The sequence below is a fragment of the Quercus suber genome, unplaced genomic scaffold (assembly GCF_002906115.3).
Source record: "Quercus suber isolate HL8 unplaced genomic scaffold, Cork oak 2.0 scaffold_272, whole genome shotgun sequence".
In the NCBI taxonomy this organism is placed as follows: domain Eukaryota; kingdom Viridiplantae; phylum Streptophyta; class Magnoliopsida; order Fagales; family Fagaceae; genus Quercus; species Quercus suber.
In genome coordinates, this window is record NW_027069728.1 from 25,294 (window position 1) to 38,718 (window position 13,425).

At 41.0% G+C, this 13,425-nt stretch overlaps 1 protein-coding gene across 1 annotated transcript; it reads right to left on the reverse strand.

Moving 5' to 3' along the window:
* Nucleotides 1-3,059: 3,059 nt before the first annotated feature.
* On the reverse strand, nt 3,060-3,680 carry LOC136070931 (uncharacterized). The gene is made up of 2 exons (XM_065781583.1): nt 3,475-3,680; nt 3,060-3,369 (listed from the first exon to the last, which is right to left on the reverse strand). The coding sequence occupies exons 1-2, from the start codon at nt 3,678-3,680 to the stop codon at nt 3,060-3,062; spliced, it is 516 nt and encodes a 171-aa protein (XP_065637655.1).
* Nucleotides 3,681-13,425: the final 9,745 nt, after the last annotated feature.

The window sequence follows — 13,425 nt, forward strand, 5'->3', positions numbered from 1 at the left end:
CTCTGCCATAATGTGATCCTGTAGGGTCCTTCCCAGTTAGGGCCGAGCTTTCCTTGCGAAGGATCCCTAGTAGCACCCATTACTTTTTGTAGTAAAAGATCTCCAATCTGAAATTCTCTATGCCTGACATTTGAGTTGTAGTGTTTCACCATAAGATTCTGGTATCGTGCCAACCTTTGTTTTGATGTAGTTCGGACTTCGTCTACCAGGTCGAGCTGAAAGTGTATAGCCTCTTCGTACTTATCCTTGTCGTAGTTCTCCACTCGATAGCTTGTGAGCCCTACTTCTATTGGTATGACAGTGTCACTTCCATATGCTAGCCAAAACGGCGTTTCTCTAATGGGTGCTCTTACTATAGTTTGGTATGCCCACAGAACGCTTGGTAGCTCGTTAGGCCAGATAGCCTTTGCCCCTTCAAGCCGAGTCTTGATGATCTTGAGCAAAGACCGGTTCATGACTTCAACTTGCCCATTGGCCTGTGGGTGTGCGGGCGATGAGTAGTGATTCTTAATACCTAGCTCCGAAAAGAAGTCCCTAAATGCGTTGTTGTCGAGTTACTTTCCATTGTCAGAGACGAGCACTCTTGGTATCCTGTACCTGTAGATGATATTCCTCTACACAAAACTTCGAATGTTCTTCTCGGTGATAGTGGCTAGGGCTTCTGCTTCCACCCACTTAGTGAAGTAGTCGATACCAACTACGAGAAATTTTTGCTGCCTTCCTGCTGTCGAGAAGGGGCCCATGATATCTAATCCCCATTGAGCGAATGGCCAAGGGGTCGTCATGGGGGTTAGCTTTTCGGATGGTTGCTTGATGAAATTACTGAACCTTTGACACTTGTCGCAGGCCTTAACATAAGCTTGTGTGTCCTTCAACATTGTAGGCCAATAGTATCCTGCTCGGATCAACTTGTGAGCTAATGACTATGCCCCCAAGTGGTTTCCACAAATGCCTCATGGACTTCTCTCATTACGTAGTCTGCCTCCTCGTGGCTTAAACACCTTAGGAACGATTGAGAGAATCCTCTTTTGTATAAGACATCTTTTATCAGCACAAATCGTGATGCTTGGACCTTCAACTTCCTTGCAGCAACCTTCCTATCAGGTAACGTGCCAGGTCTCAGGTAGGATATCAATGGCATAGCCAATTGCTTTCAGACTCTACTTCTTGCACATTTGTTCCGTCATCAATAAGTGAGGAGATTTGAATAAATGACAGTACCTGTTCGGGGACAAGCATGAATTCTGCAGAGGCAGCTTCTGCTAGACGGTTGGCACATTCGTTTTCTTCCCTTGGGATTTGAACAAATCTGACTTCGAGACTGTTGATTCGATTCTTCACTTCTTCCAGATACCTCTTTATTCTTTCATTCTTGCACTCGTAGCCGCCATTAATCTGACTAATTACCACCTAGGAGTCGCAATGTACGACCACATTTTCGGCACTTGCTGCTTTTGTGAGGTCTAGCCCTGCCACCAATACTTCATACTCGGCCTCATTATTGGTTGTGGGGAAGTCTAGTCAAATCATGCACTCAATCTTATCCTCTTCCAAGGTTTTGATTACCACACCAGCCTCTCCTACTCTTTTATTGGAAGATCCATCCGTGTGGATGCTCCACTGCCCGGCGATCTCTGCCCCCTTGCCTTCCGATTAAGTAAATTTGGTGATGAATTTAGTCACAACTTGCCCTTTTATTGCCGTTCATGGGCGGTACTGTATATCAAACTCGCTCAGCTCTACTGCCTATAAAGCCATCTGTCTAGCAGCCTCAGGGCTACTCATCGCTCTTCTTAAGAGTCGATTTGTCAAGACTATGATGGTATGTGCCTGAAAGTATGGCTTGAGCTTTCATGCTGTAGTTACTAGCGCAAAGGCCAATTTCTTCATTTGGGAGTACCTCTCTTCTGCTCCTAGAAACGCCTGACTTATAAAGTAAACGGGCTTTTGAGATCCGTCTTCCTCTCTTACTAAGGCCATGCTTACAGCTGCTTGCGAAATTGCTAAGTAGAGGTAAAGTTCTTCACCTGGTTTGGACGGGCTGAGTAATAGTGGAGATGATAGGTATTTCTTCAAATCTTCAAAGGCCTTCTGGCATTTGTCTGTCCACTCGAATGATTTTCTTAGAATGTGGAAGAAAGGTAGACATTTGTCCGTCGCTTTCGAGACGAACTTGTTTAGGGCTGCAATTTTTCCATTCAAGCTTTGCACCTCCTTAACCGTCTTCGGTGGTTCTAACTCCATTATGGCCCGTATCTTCTTTAGGCTAGCCTCTATACCTCTTTGGGATACCATGAAGCCCAAGAATTTCCTCGCTGTCACTCTGAATGCGTACTTGTTTAGATTTAGCTTCATGTTATATGTCCAGAGGGTGTCGAAGGTCTCTCGAAGGTCGCCTAGGTGATCATCTTCGTGCAGGCTCTTCACTAACATGTCATCGACATAAACTTGTACATTCCTACCAATCTGGTGTGCGAACATTTTGTTCGTCAATCTCTAGTACATTTGGCTGGTGACAAATGAGGTTTTCTCTTGATCAGCCTCCTCCATCTTGATTTGATTGTAACCTGAAAAGGCATCCATGAAGCTCAGGAGTAGGTGTCTTGCTGTCGAGTCTACCAAGGTATCTATTTGAGGGAGTGGGTAGCTGTCCTTTGGGCACACCCTATTGAGGTTCGTGAAATCAACACACATTCACCACTTCCCATCAGCCTTCTTGACCATGACTATGTTTGCCAACCAGTTAGGGTAGTATACTTCTCGAATAAAACCTGCTTCCAGTAGTTTTTTGACTTCTTTTGCTATCACTTTGTCTCACTCTTAAGCGAACACTCGCTTTTTCTGTCAAACAGGTAAGGATGCGGGACTATGACTGAAGGATCAATCCCGGGCATGTCCTCGTGGCTCCATACTAACACGTCTTGATTTATCCTAAGGAAAGCTACGGGGGCTTAACGTATCAGCTAGCTGGCCAACGTCCCCATCCTAGTCGTTCGTTCAAGCCTTGATTCATCAAGGATTACCTCTTCTAGTTCTTCAACTGGCTCTGCTATGGTCTGTTACTCTTCTATACACATGGTCTGCTGGTGATCTTCCATCTCTAGAATGGCAATGTAGCATTTGCGTGCGGCCATTTGGTCTCCTCGTAACTCGCCGACCCCATAATTCGTAGGGAACTTGATTATTAGGTGGTATGTTGATGTTGCCACCTTCCATGAGTTAAGCGTGGGTCGTCTGAGGATAGCATTATAAGCAGACGAGCAAACAACCACAAGGAATGTCACATCCTTAGTAATCTGCTGAGGATAATCGCCCACCGTTACCGAGAGTGTGACCGCGCCTAATGGGAATACTCTTGTTCCTCCAAAACTAACCAGCGGAGCATTCGTTGGTATTAACTATTCTCTGTCAATCCTCATTTATTGGAACGCTGGGTAGTATAGGACGTCTGTCGAGCTGCCGTTGTCGACCAACACATGGTGCACATTGTAGTCTCCCACTCGTATGCTGATAACAAGTGCATCGTTGTGTGGGTGGTGAAGACGTCGTGCATCTTCTTTCGAGAACCCGATGATGAGGCACTCTTTCCACGCTATCTTTGGCATGGAGCCCGTTAGCTGGATGTTCTGGACCATCCTAAGGTAAGTCTTTCGGGCCTTTTTGGACGACCCAGTGGTCATTGTTCCCCCTACAATCATTCTTATGTCTCCAATGGGGGGGTCTAGGACGCTCATTATCCCGTCGGGTGGGCTGCTCTTAAGGAGGTGGATCCACTCTCTCTTTACTGACTAACTTTTGTAGTTTTCCTTGTCTGATGATGGCCTCGATCTGTTGTTTCAAATTGTAGCAATCGGCCGTGTCATGACCATGGTCACAGTGAAAGCGGCAATACTTGTCTCTAGGTCGCTTATTGGGATCTCCCTTCAGCTTTCTGGGAAAGGTTAGAGTCCCCTCGTCCTTGATTTGCATTAGGACTTGGTCTATCGGGGTAGTTAATGGGGTGAAGCTTGTAAATCTCCCTCTAGGGGGCTTAGGGCACCTTTCATTCCTTCGATCTCCTGTTTTTGGCATCTTTCGCCCTTGGTCCTGCCGTACGTCTTCCTGTCGCTCCCTTTTCCTAGGCTTTTGCTCCCGAGCTAGCAGTGCGTTTTCAGCATTCATGTACTTAGTGGCTCTGTAGAGTACTTTCGACATAGTTTTTAGGTTGTTTTTGTATAAAGAGAACAAAAACATACTGTTTCGCAACCCATTCATGAAGGCTGCTACAAGTATCTTGTCATCGGCTTCATCGATTGAGAGTGCTTCCTTATTGAAGCGGGTTATGTAGGATCTTAGTGTCTCGTCCTCTCACTGCCTGATGCTCATCAAGCACGCCATGGACTTCTTATACCTATGTCCCCCAATAAAATGCGTAGTAAACTGAGCGCTTAGCTCCTTGAAAGTGCTGATGGAGTTTGGCATCAGTTGACTGAAGCATACCCTTACAGGGCCCTTCAGCGTTGTAGGGAAGGCCCTACATATGATTTCATCTACTACCCCTTGAAGGTGCATCAAGGTCTTGAAGGTCTTTAGGTGATCTAAAGGGTCCTTGACTCCGTTGTAAATTTCTATGTGCGGCATGTAGAACTTATGTGGTAGGGGGAAGGAGTTGACGGGGGTAGTGAATGGTAAATCGGTTTGGTTGACTAGGTCGTCAAGGTTGCTAGACACTCGTCCCTTGAGGGTGTTCATCATTACTTCCATCTGTTCCTTCATCGCCTGCATCTCTGCGATAATAGGAGGCGGAGCCATATCCATGAGGGATGGAAGGCTCATATTTTGCTGTTCCGGTCTACTTGGGGCATTGCTACCTTTGGGCCCCTCCCGATCTTGTTGCATGGCACCAGTACCCTCTTGGTCCTCCCTCTGATTGTTTGGTGTTGCGTTTTTCTGGCGTAGCTATTCTTCTAGGTCGTGGTTTTGTTTGGTGAGATGTTCTACAGTTGCGGCAAGAGTTTGGACCTGTCTCTCGAGTGCAGTCATGAGTGGTTCCTCTTCTTAGATGTCGTTGGTGGTTGTCGTCGAGCGAGTGAGCACCATGTAACTCTTCTGTCCGGGAAGCGATAATATGTCTTACAAATCGCAATTAAGAGTTTTCCACAGACGGCGCCAACTGATGATACCGAAAAAATTACCAGTGAGTCACACGATACTCGCACACTCAAAATATCACCTGCACAACAAAAAGAGAAGACCTAACAGAGAGCACAGGTGTGGTGCCAGCCAAATACCCTTTGAAGGTTAAGTTAGAACCTTTCACAACTCTAGAGTGCTAGAGAGGGGTTAATAATGTGTACCTTGATCAGTGAGGCTATAGGGGCTTTTATATTAGCAAAATGTTGACCTTTTTTCCTTGGTGTGGAAGTCTTTTCCTTATAGGAATCCTCTATGTGCAATCCCAAACGTGATGGACAAGACCTTTCCTTTATAGAGAAGATCTTCATTAATACGCGTATCTTTCAGAATCCTCTTTGTGCTAGGACTCCATTTACCTTGGGATTCTATAGTAGCTAAATGTGTGTTGCAAGTATTTCTCCTTTAGGGTTTCTGACTGCCATGTGGGTGCTCGATTTGTCCCCGTTGTATTCGTTCACGCAAGATCCGTCCATAACAGACCATGCCCTTGTTGGGCCTGTCCTCTATTGGCCCAAGGAGGTGGAACCGTCAGGCCCATTTCACAAAGATCCGCCAGCCTAGATTTTTACCCTCTTCAATTGGAAATAACCCCATGGAGATCAATGCATTGGAAGTTATATATGGGTGTTGAGGCTATGTTAGGGAAAAAAGAGAGGAGCTTATGGAATTTACTTTAAGGCCAGCGTTGATCCCAGTGACGAAATTAGCTTAGGGCTAAGGGGGGTCATGCCCCCCCCCCTCTTGTTAGGGTCATATTTTATGTAATTGACTAATCTTTTGACAAAATTCACTTTAACTTTAATTTGGTAAATCTAAGATGGGTTTAATACATCAAGAAATATGTTATTCAAAGTATATCAAGTGTTCGTATTGAAAGTCATGAAGATTGGTCCAAGAAACAAGTGAAGAAAAGTCATTCATTAAGTCTTGACAGATAACTCGATAGATGCCTGCTATCGAGACTTAATGTGAAGCTCGATAGATAGCTCGACAGTAGCTCGATCTATCGAGACTTACAATTTTCAGTTTTCCAGATCTGAAATTTGGCCCAAGCTTTTGTATTTGTTTAGGGTTTCTTTTCTCACAACCCTAGACATATATAAGGCTTATTTTAAGAGCCATCACGCACGGATATAGAGACTAAGAAATTTATTTTCTCTATGAGAAGCTACTGCACTTGTACACCATAGGATTTTGTAATCAAGTGCTTCTCAATCTTCATTGTTGATGAAGTGAAGAACTTTGCAGCTAATAACATCTGTTCAAGTTGCTAGAGTTAGCCACATACTGGGATCCATGCAAAGGTTAGTCACAGATTGGAGATTTGTGCATCAAGGGAAAGAAGGCTACTACAAGATCAAGTCCAATTGGGTATTGGAGTGAAGGTTCAATTGTAGGTTGGTATTTCAATATAGGCTAGGGTAGTTGGTAAGATTCCTTATACTTGTAACTGCTTGATTGTTGATTAGTAGATTCTTGGGAGTGGTGACCTTAAAATCACCCGGTAGGGTTTTTGCCTTACGAGAGGTTTTCTTCATTTGTCAACATATTACCGTGTCAATTTAATTTCCATTGCATTTAGTTTAATTGATGATTTGTTAGTGCTTTTATGGTTTGTATGCAATTCAACCTAATTAATCAACTTGAGTAATTGAATTAATTAATCGGGGTCAAGCTATCTTAACCTAACAAGTGGTATCAAAGCGGGCACACTCTGATTAGGTTTTAATCATTGCTGTGTGATCCATTGACACCTTTTGTTATGGATCATGGGCAATCCCTGATTATTCCTCCATTATTTGATGGTGTACTATGCATACTAGAAAGTACGCACGGGAGTATTTTTGCAGTCTTTAGATGAAAAAGTATGGCTTGAAATTGAAGTAGGTTGGAAGAAACCTGAAGAGCCACTAGCAACGTGGGATGATACTAAGATCAAAGATGCTCATTTTAACAGTAGAGCACTGAATGCTCTGTTTAGCGCTGTGACCAATGAAGAATTCAAGAAGATCTCCTCCACTGACAATGCAAAGGAAGCATGGACTACTTTTCAAAATACCTACGAGGGCACAAAAGCTGTTAAAAACTCCAAGCTCCAAAGGCTCACTACCAGTTTTAAGGAAATAAGGATGGATGAGGATGAGTCATTCAATAAATTCTATGTAAGCTCAAGGACATAGTGAATTTAGCCTTCAATCTTGGAGAACAGATTCTGGAGCCCAAAATTGTTAGGAAGATCCTCATATCTCTTCCAAAGAGATTCCATGCCAAGATCACTGCCATAGAAGAATCAAAGGATCTTGACTTTATTCATTTGATAAAGATGATTGGAAATTTATAAACCTATGAAACTAGGGTTAGCAAGAGTTGGCAAGGGTAGCAAAGGCAAAAAAATGGTTTTGAAGGTTAAGAATGATGATAACGATGAGTTGTTTGAAGATGAGGATACTAAGCTCAAATCTTATATCACTAGACAATTCAAGAAGTTCATAAAAAATGAGAAAGTCAAAGCAAGTGATAAGAATCGCAAACAGTCTGGATTCTCTCAATTCAAGTCCCAAGACAAAGGCAAAAGAGAATTCAAGGATGCTGGTCGAGGCAATAGTGTTCCTGCTGGGCCAAAGTGCTACGAGTGTCAAGGATTTGGCTACATGAAGCAAGAATGTCTCATATAACTCAAATCCATTGGCAAAAACAAAGCTCTAGCTGCCATTTTGAGTGATATGGAAGCAGAAGTAGATTCTAATGAAAGTAATCAAGATGGGATAGTGAGTGCTTTCATAACTACTATTGAGTCCCTTGAGGAAGCAATAGAACTAATTGATGAGGAAGGAGAGCTAATAGAATCAAAGTTTGAGAAGCATGAGAAGTTTTACAGGTTAGCTATGAGAAAGCTTAATGAAGTGGAGTTAGAATGAGAGGAACTTTCCACCAAGGTTGATGAAGCTAATCAAATCATTGGAGCACTAAGGTTTGAGAACAACTTTCTTGTTGAAAAGACTAAGAAACTGGATGCTGAATTGTTTCAAGTAAGAGCACAATTGGAAAGGAATTCAAGTGCCAAGCTGGATGAAATACTCAACTTCCAGAAGTTTGCATCTGACAAAATAGGTCTCGGATATGATCATTCTCTCTCTTCTTGCAGTACCTCTTCTAATGCTTTAAATAGAGTTTTTTTTCCCCTTGCTATTAATGATAACTCTGAGGTAATTGATCCTAAGACCGAAAATGTGAGTGAGGATAAAAGTGATAAGGGAAAATCCATTCTAGGAGCACCCCCTAAGGTTGGTAAGAAAGAGACTAAGTAGAATAATCATCGCTCCACCAACAAGAAATCTCAACCAAAGAAACCTCATTTCTGTCACTATTGTGGAGCATCTAGGCACACTCATCCAAATTGCTATAAGTGGTTAGCCACTCAACAAGTCAATAGTGTGTCATCTTTTGGGAACCAAAATCAACTCCAACTTTCTTTAGCCCCCTTTGGAGAACTTCTTAAGGCGGTCATGTTACTTTCTAACCTAAATGGTTTCAACTCGCCTTTTTATCCATCTGAACAAATGTTCATGCAAAAGAAAGGCTCTCCATCCAGGTCTCCCATTTGGAAGGAAAAAGATTCCAAGTGATTCCTTCACTTTCCTGATCTCATGCATGGTGTGAGTTGTGGTTTGAGTCAGTCTAGTTTTTGATGCTTTGTTTGTTTACTTGTTTGGTTCTCTTTATGCTTTGTTTTAAGTTTTCTTTAATTAAAAAAAAAGGGAAAATTTTGAAAAATATGAAAATAGTGTGTGTTTGTGTATACTGGTACTTGTGTACCTTGGATGGCCATGAAAACAAAGTTCTAAACTTTGTATCTTTTGTAACTTAGATGGGCATCTTTATGCACAACTAAGCAATGTAAGCTTCGTGACTCTTTCATGTGATTTTTATGATTTGATTGATCTTTTATCTTTCATATCTTAAATCACTCTTTTTGATGGGAATGATTAAAAAATCCTAAGAGAAAGGCATAAATAACCATCTCACCACTAAAACTCATCAATTATACATCTGTGTGCAATTCATAAAAGTCGTGCTCGGTAAGGTGTAGCACTTGCACAACCAAAATAAGATGTTTGGCTTTCATAATTGAGTAATTCTTTTCTCTCTTACTTACCTATGCGTGTTATGTCATGTTATGTCTAATAGAAAAATATTCAAAGGACATGCGAAGCTAAAAGAATCAAAATGTTTTCATATATGGTTGCAAATGTGTTTCTAAGAGATGTGGGAGTTATATGATATACCTCGAAGGTAATAGTCCCCATCAAATAGTTATGATTGTGTGTGAATGTATTTGATTCTCTTATACCATTACTCTTCATAATAATTCACTTATACTCTCTTGCAAAGTTTCACACATAACACGTATACTCTTTGTTACTCTTGATACTATTGTACAGGTACAATGTGATTTGGCCATCACAAGGAATACTTGTGGTAGTATATGCTATATGAATTGTCTAAACTTGTTTTTTTAACTAAAATTAGTTAGACTTGTTTAGTGCTTTTATTTTTTATTTTTATATATCTAGGAATGCTTTGTATCTAGAGTTGATGATGTGTTTAAATGCTTAACATGCTCTTTAATTGTTTGTTTTGGTATCTATCTTGGTTGCATTCATCTCTTGTTGTTTTCTTCCTTGAAAAACATCTGTTCTGAACTCTCGATAGAAGCTCGATAGCAGCTTGATAGTTGCTCAACACCTCCTCGATCTATTGAGAATTTCTAGGTTTTCTCGATACCTCTCAACAGATAGCCCGATCCATCGAGCCTTTTCTTTAAAGTCTCTATCTACTCGATAGCTGCTCGACACCTCCTCAATCATCGAGCCTGTTTTGTCGTTGATACCTCCTCGATACCTCTTTAATCTATCGAGATTTAGTTCTTGAGACCTCCTCGATAACTTCTCGATCTATCAAGCTGTTTGTTTCTATATATACTTGAGGTTTAACCCGGTTTGCTCTTCACTCAAATATCTCGATTCTTCTCTCTTGTCTCTTGACCTAAACACCATTTCTTCTCTCAAATCTCTTTACCTATCAAGTTTTCGGCCTAATCCTAGCATCATTTTGCTGGCAAGTCTCTCTAAACTCTCTTTCTTTTCGTTTTTCATTTTTCATGCATTTTTGTGACCTAGGTTTTAGGTTTTGGGAAATTTTTGGGGTTTTTATGGTTTTGCTAAGATTTTTGGGTTTGGTTCTGTTAAATGATCTCACATGCTCATGCATTGCATTATGTGTTCATTGTAACAATGTTTCATGCATTCTAGGATTGCGTGACTGATTATACCTTGTGAGTGCTGTTGTTTGGATTGGGTTTTTACCCATGATGCAATTTTCTTTAGCACGTAACATGTTCATGCATTGTCATGCATTGCACTTCATTCTTTTTTTTTTTTTCCAATACCTTATTCTCTTGTTGCGTCTCTCTGTTTCTCTTTTCTCTCTCTCGGTTTAGTTTCCTTCTCATGGCACCTAAAAAATCTGTTCCCTCCAAGAATCTGATAAGACCTCGTGGTTCTTCCTTTTCTTCTTTTGCTCCTTCTCTTCCTAATTCTGTGAGGTTCCGTGATGAGAAGGCCAGAGATGACTTCTTTGAGAACTTCTCGAACCGGGCGATTCATTCAGAATGCCAGGTCATTTCGTCTAACTTTTCAGACACTCCTCTACTTGATGCGTTTAGCTCTTGGGGTTAGGCTTCTCTATGTGAGATACCTAAGAGGTGTCCTGGTGTGTACATTCAGGAGTTTTACTCCAACATGTTTGCCATCAATACCTTTGTACTTAGGTTTACTACGGTATTCTAAGGTACTCGTATCGTTGTCACCCCAAGAGTTAATTTCCGAGGTACATGCTCCTAGGGTTGATCATCTTAATTACCCTAGTCATTGTCGTCTCAGTTCTATTTCTTGAGACGAAATGGCCTCACTTTTCTGTGAGAAGGCCATGGTGTGGGGAGAAACTCTAAATTTCTCCACCACTGAGTTTGCTAAGGGTCTGTGGATCCTTAATATGGTGATGACCTTTGTTCTCACTCCATGGTTTCACTATAACACTATCACTGAGCTTTGTGCTCGATTTCTTCTTTCTATCACGGAAGATCTTTCTATAGATTTTCCTTCACACATGATAAAATCTATGATAGATTGCTATTGAGACACTACCACTCATGATAAGCTAATCTTTCCTTCGGCTATCACACGCATCCTTTCACACGTGCACAACACTATTTCTCTCTTTTCTCCTTTCTATGTCATGGGTGCCATCAGCAAGGAATCTATTCGGAGGAGTGATGCACAGCTGGCTGCCAAGCGGTCTCGAGTGGAGTTTACTTCGACGGATGCTGCTTCTGCCTCTAGACCCTCTTCATCATCTGCTCTTCCCTCCTCTTCTTCTAAAGCTTTGGTCTTTCTCACTGCCATCATGGATCAACTTCAGCTAATGTGTGCTAACTTTGGTAGTCGTCTTGACCATCTTTCTGATGAGATATGTCAGATGAACTCTAGGATTGGTCGCATCGCTTAGCACCAGTCTCACTTTGGTGGTTTTGCTCTTTCTCCCTCACTCAAGCCAGCTGAGTCTTCTTGGGATGGCGGAGATTATGATGATGTCATGCCCCTTTGCCCAAAGGGTCCAAAGCATGAGAAAGACGTCTCAAAGTACCTGCAGATTTTTCCTTTTTGACAATCTAATTCACATAAATCATATCAAGTACCAACATCAAGAATTATCATAATACTTTCATTGAATATACTCTCAAAATAAGTTAGAGCTCTAAGTAATAATTACAAGGACCATTGGCCACAAAAGAATAGAGGTCTGAATAAATAATTACATAACATCAGCTTGTCCCATCAGTGGGAATAGTGGCGACTCCAGAAATTTTTCCCAGGGTGTTCCTCAATGATGCATAATTGTTTCCAGTAGTGGTTTCAGGAATTTTTCTTAAATGTATTGTTGTTCAGTTGTTTCATTAATTTGTTTGTCTTTTATAAACTATAATTTGTTATATTGTTGTTTCATTAATTATAAAATTATTAATTGTTTTTTTTTGGCAAAAATGCAAAACTGATCCTCTAACTTTCACATTTTTTCATTTCAGTTCTTTAACTTTCAGTTTTGTCAATTCAGTCCCCTAACTTTCAATTTTTATCAATTTAAGGTTCCATTATAAATCTATTAGTGCCGTTGTTACCCACACCAAAACGACGCTATTTTGCATGTGTTTTTTTTTTTTTTTAATTAATTCAGAATATTTTTTTTTTTTTTTTAATTAATTCAGAATTAAAAAAAAAGAAAAAAAGAAAAAAAGAAAGAAAAAAGAGAACTAAACACATCGCTGAATCAAAACGACGTCCCATGAATCAAAACAAAACAAAATAAGCCTCGCCTTCCTCTTCTCCTCATCTTCATTCGCCAGCGCCGCCTTGAAACTCATCGAATCTGCCACATTCTCCGACGATCTCTGGTATTGAGTGTTTTACTCCGCAAATTATACAAATATAAATTTTAATCTCTATTAGTTTCTCATCTTGCCTGGATTTGTTGGTGTGTCTTTTAATTCCTGCTAGAGTTGTAGAATGAATAAGGAATGCATAATTTCTCCTTCCTTTTCTATACCTCTCAATGGCAATCTAGTGGGTTATTTTAAAGGAGGTAAAGGGGATTAGGCAAGAGGATCCCTTTACCCCTTACCTATTTGTACCTAGGATGGAACTTTTCTCAAGAATCTTGCTCTGTAAAGTCTAGGAGTCCAGTAGCTTTAAATTTCATCCTAAGTGCAAAGAATTGCCCACTTGTGCTTTTTTGATGACAATTTGCACTCAATTGAGGTTATTCAAGCAACTATAACAGAATTTGATCAAATTTCTGGATTATCTGCTAATGCCTCTGAAAGTGAAGTTTTCTTTGCTATTGTACAAGTCAATTTGAAGCAACAGATCCTACATATTCTCAACTTCAAGGGAGGCCACTTGCCTGTCAGGTACCTAGGCAACCCTCTTATTTCTGGTAAACTCAAGCACCAAGATTGCATTCCATTGCTGCTCTTGTATCTTGGAGAAGTGCAAGGTCTGATGATCTTGGGTTGATCTTGGGTCTTATTGCATTCGGGAGCTGTTAAGACAGTGGATCATATTACTGGTCTCATAAGGAAATAGGAGAAGGCAAGGATTGAAACGGGATTTCGTTTTGATTCAGCAAGGTGTT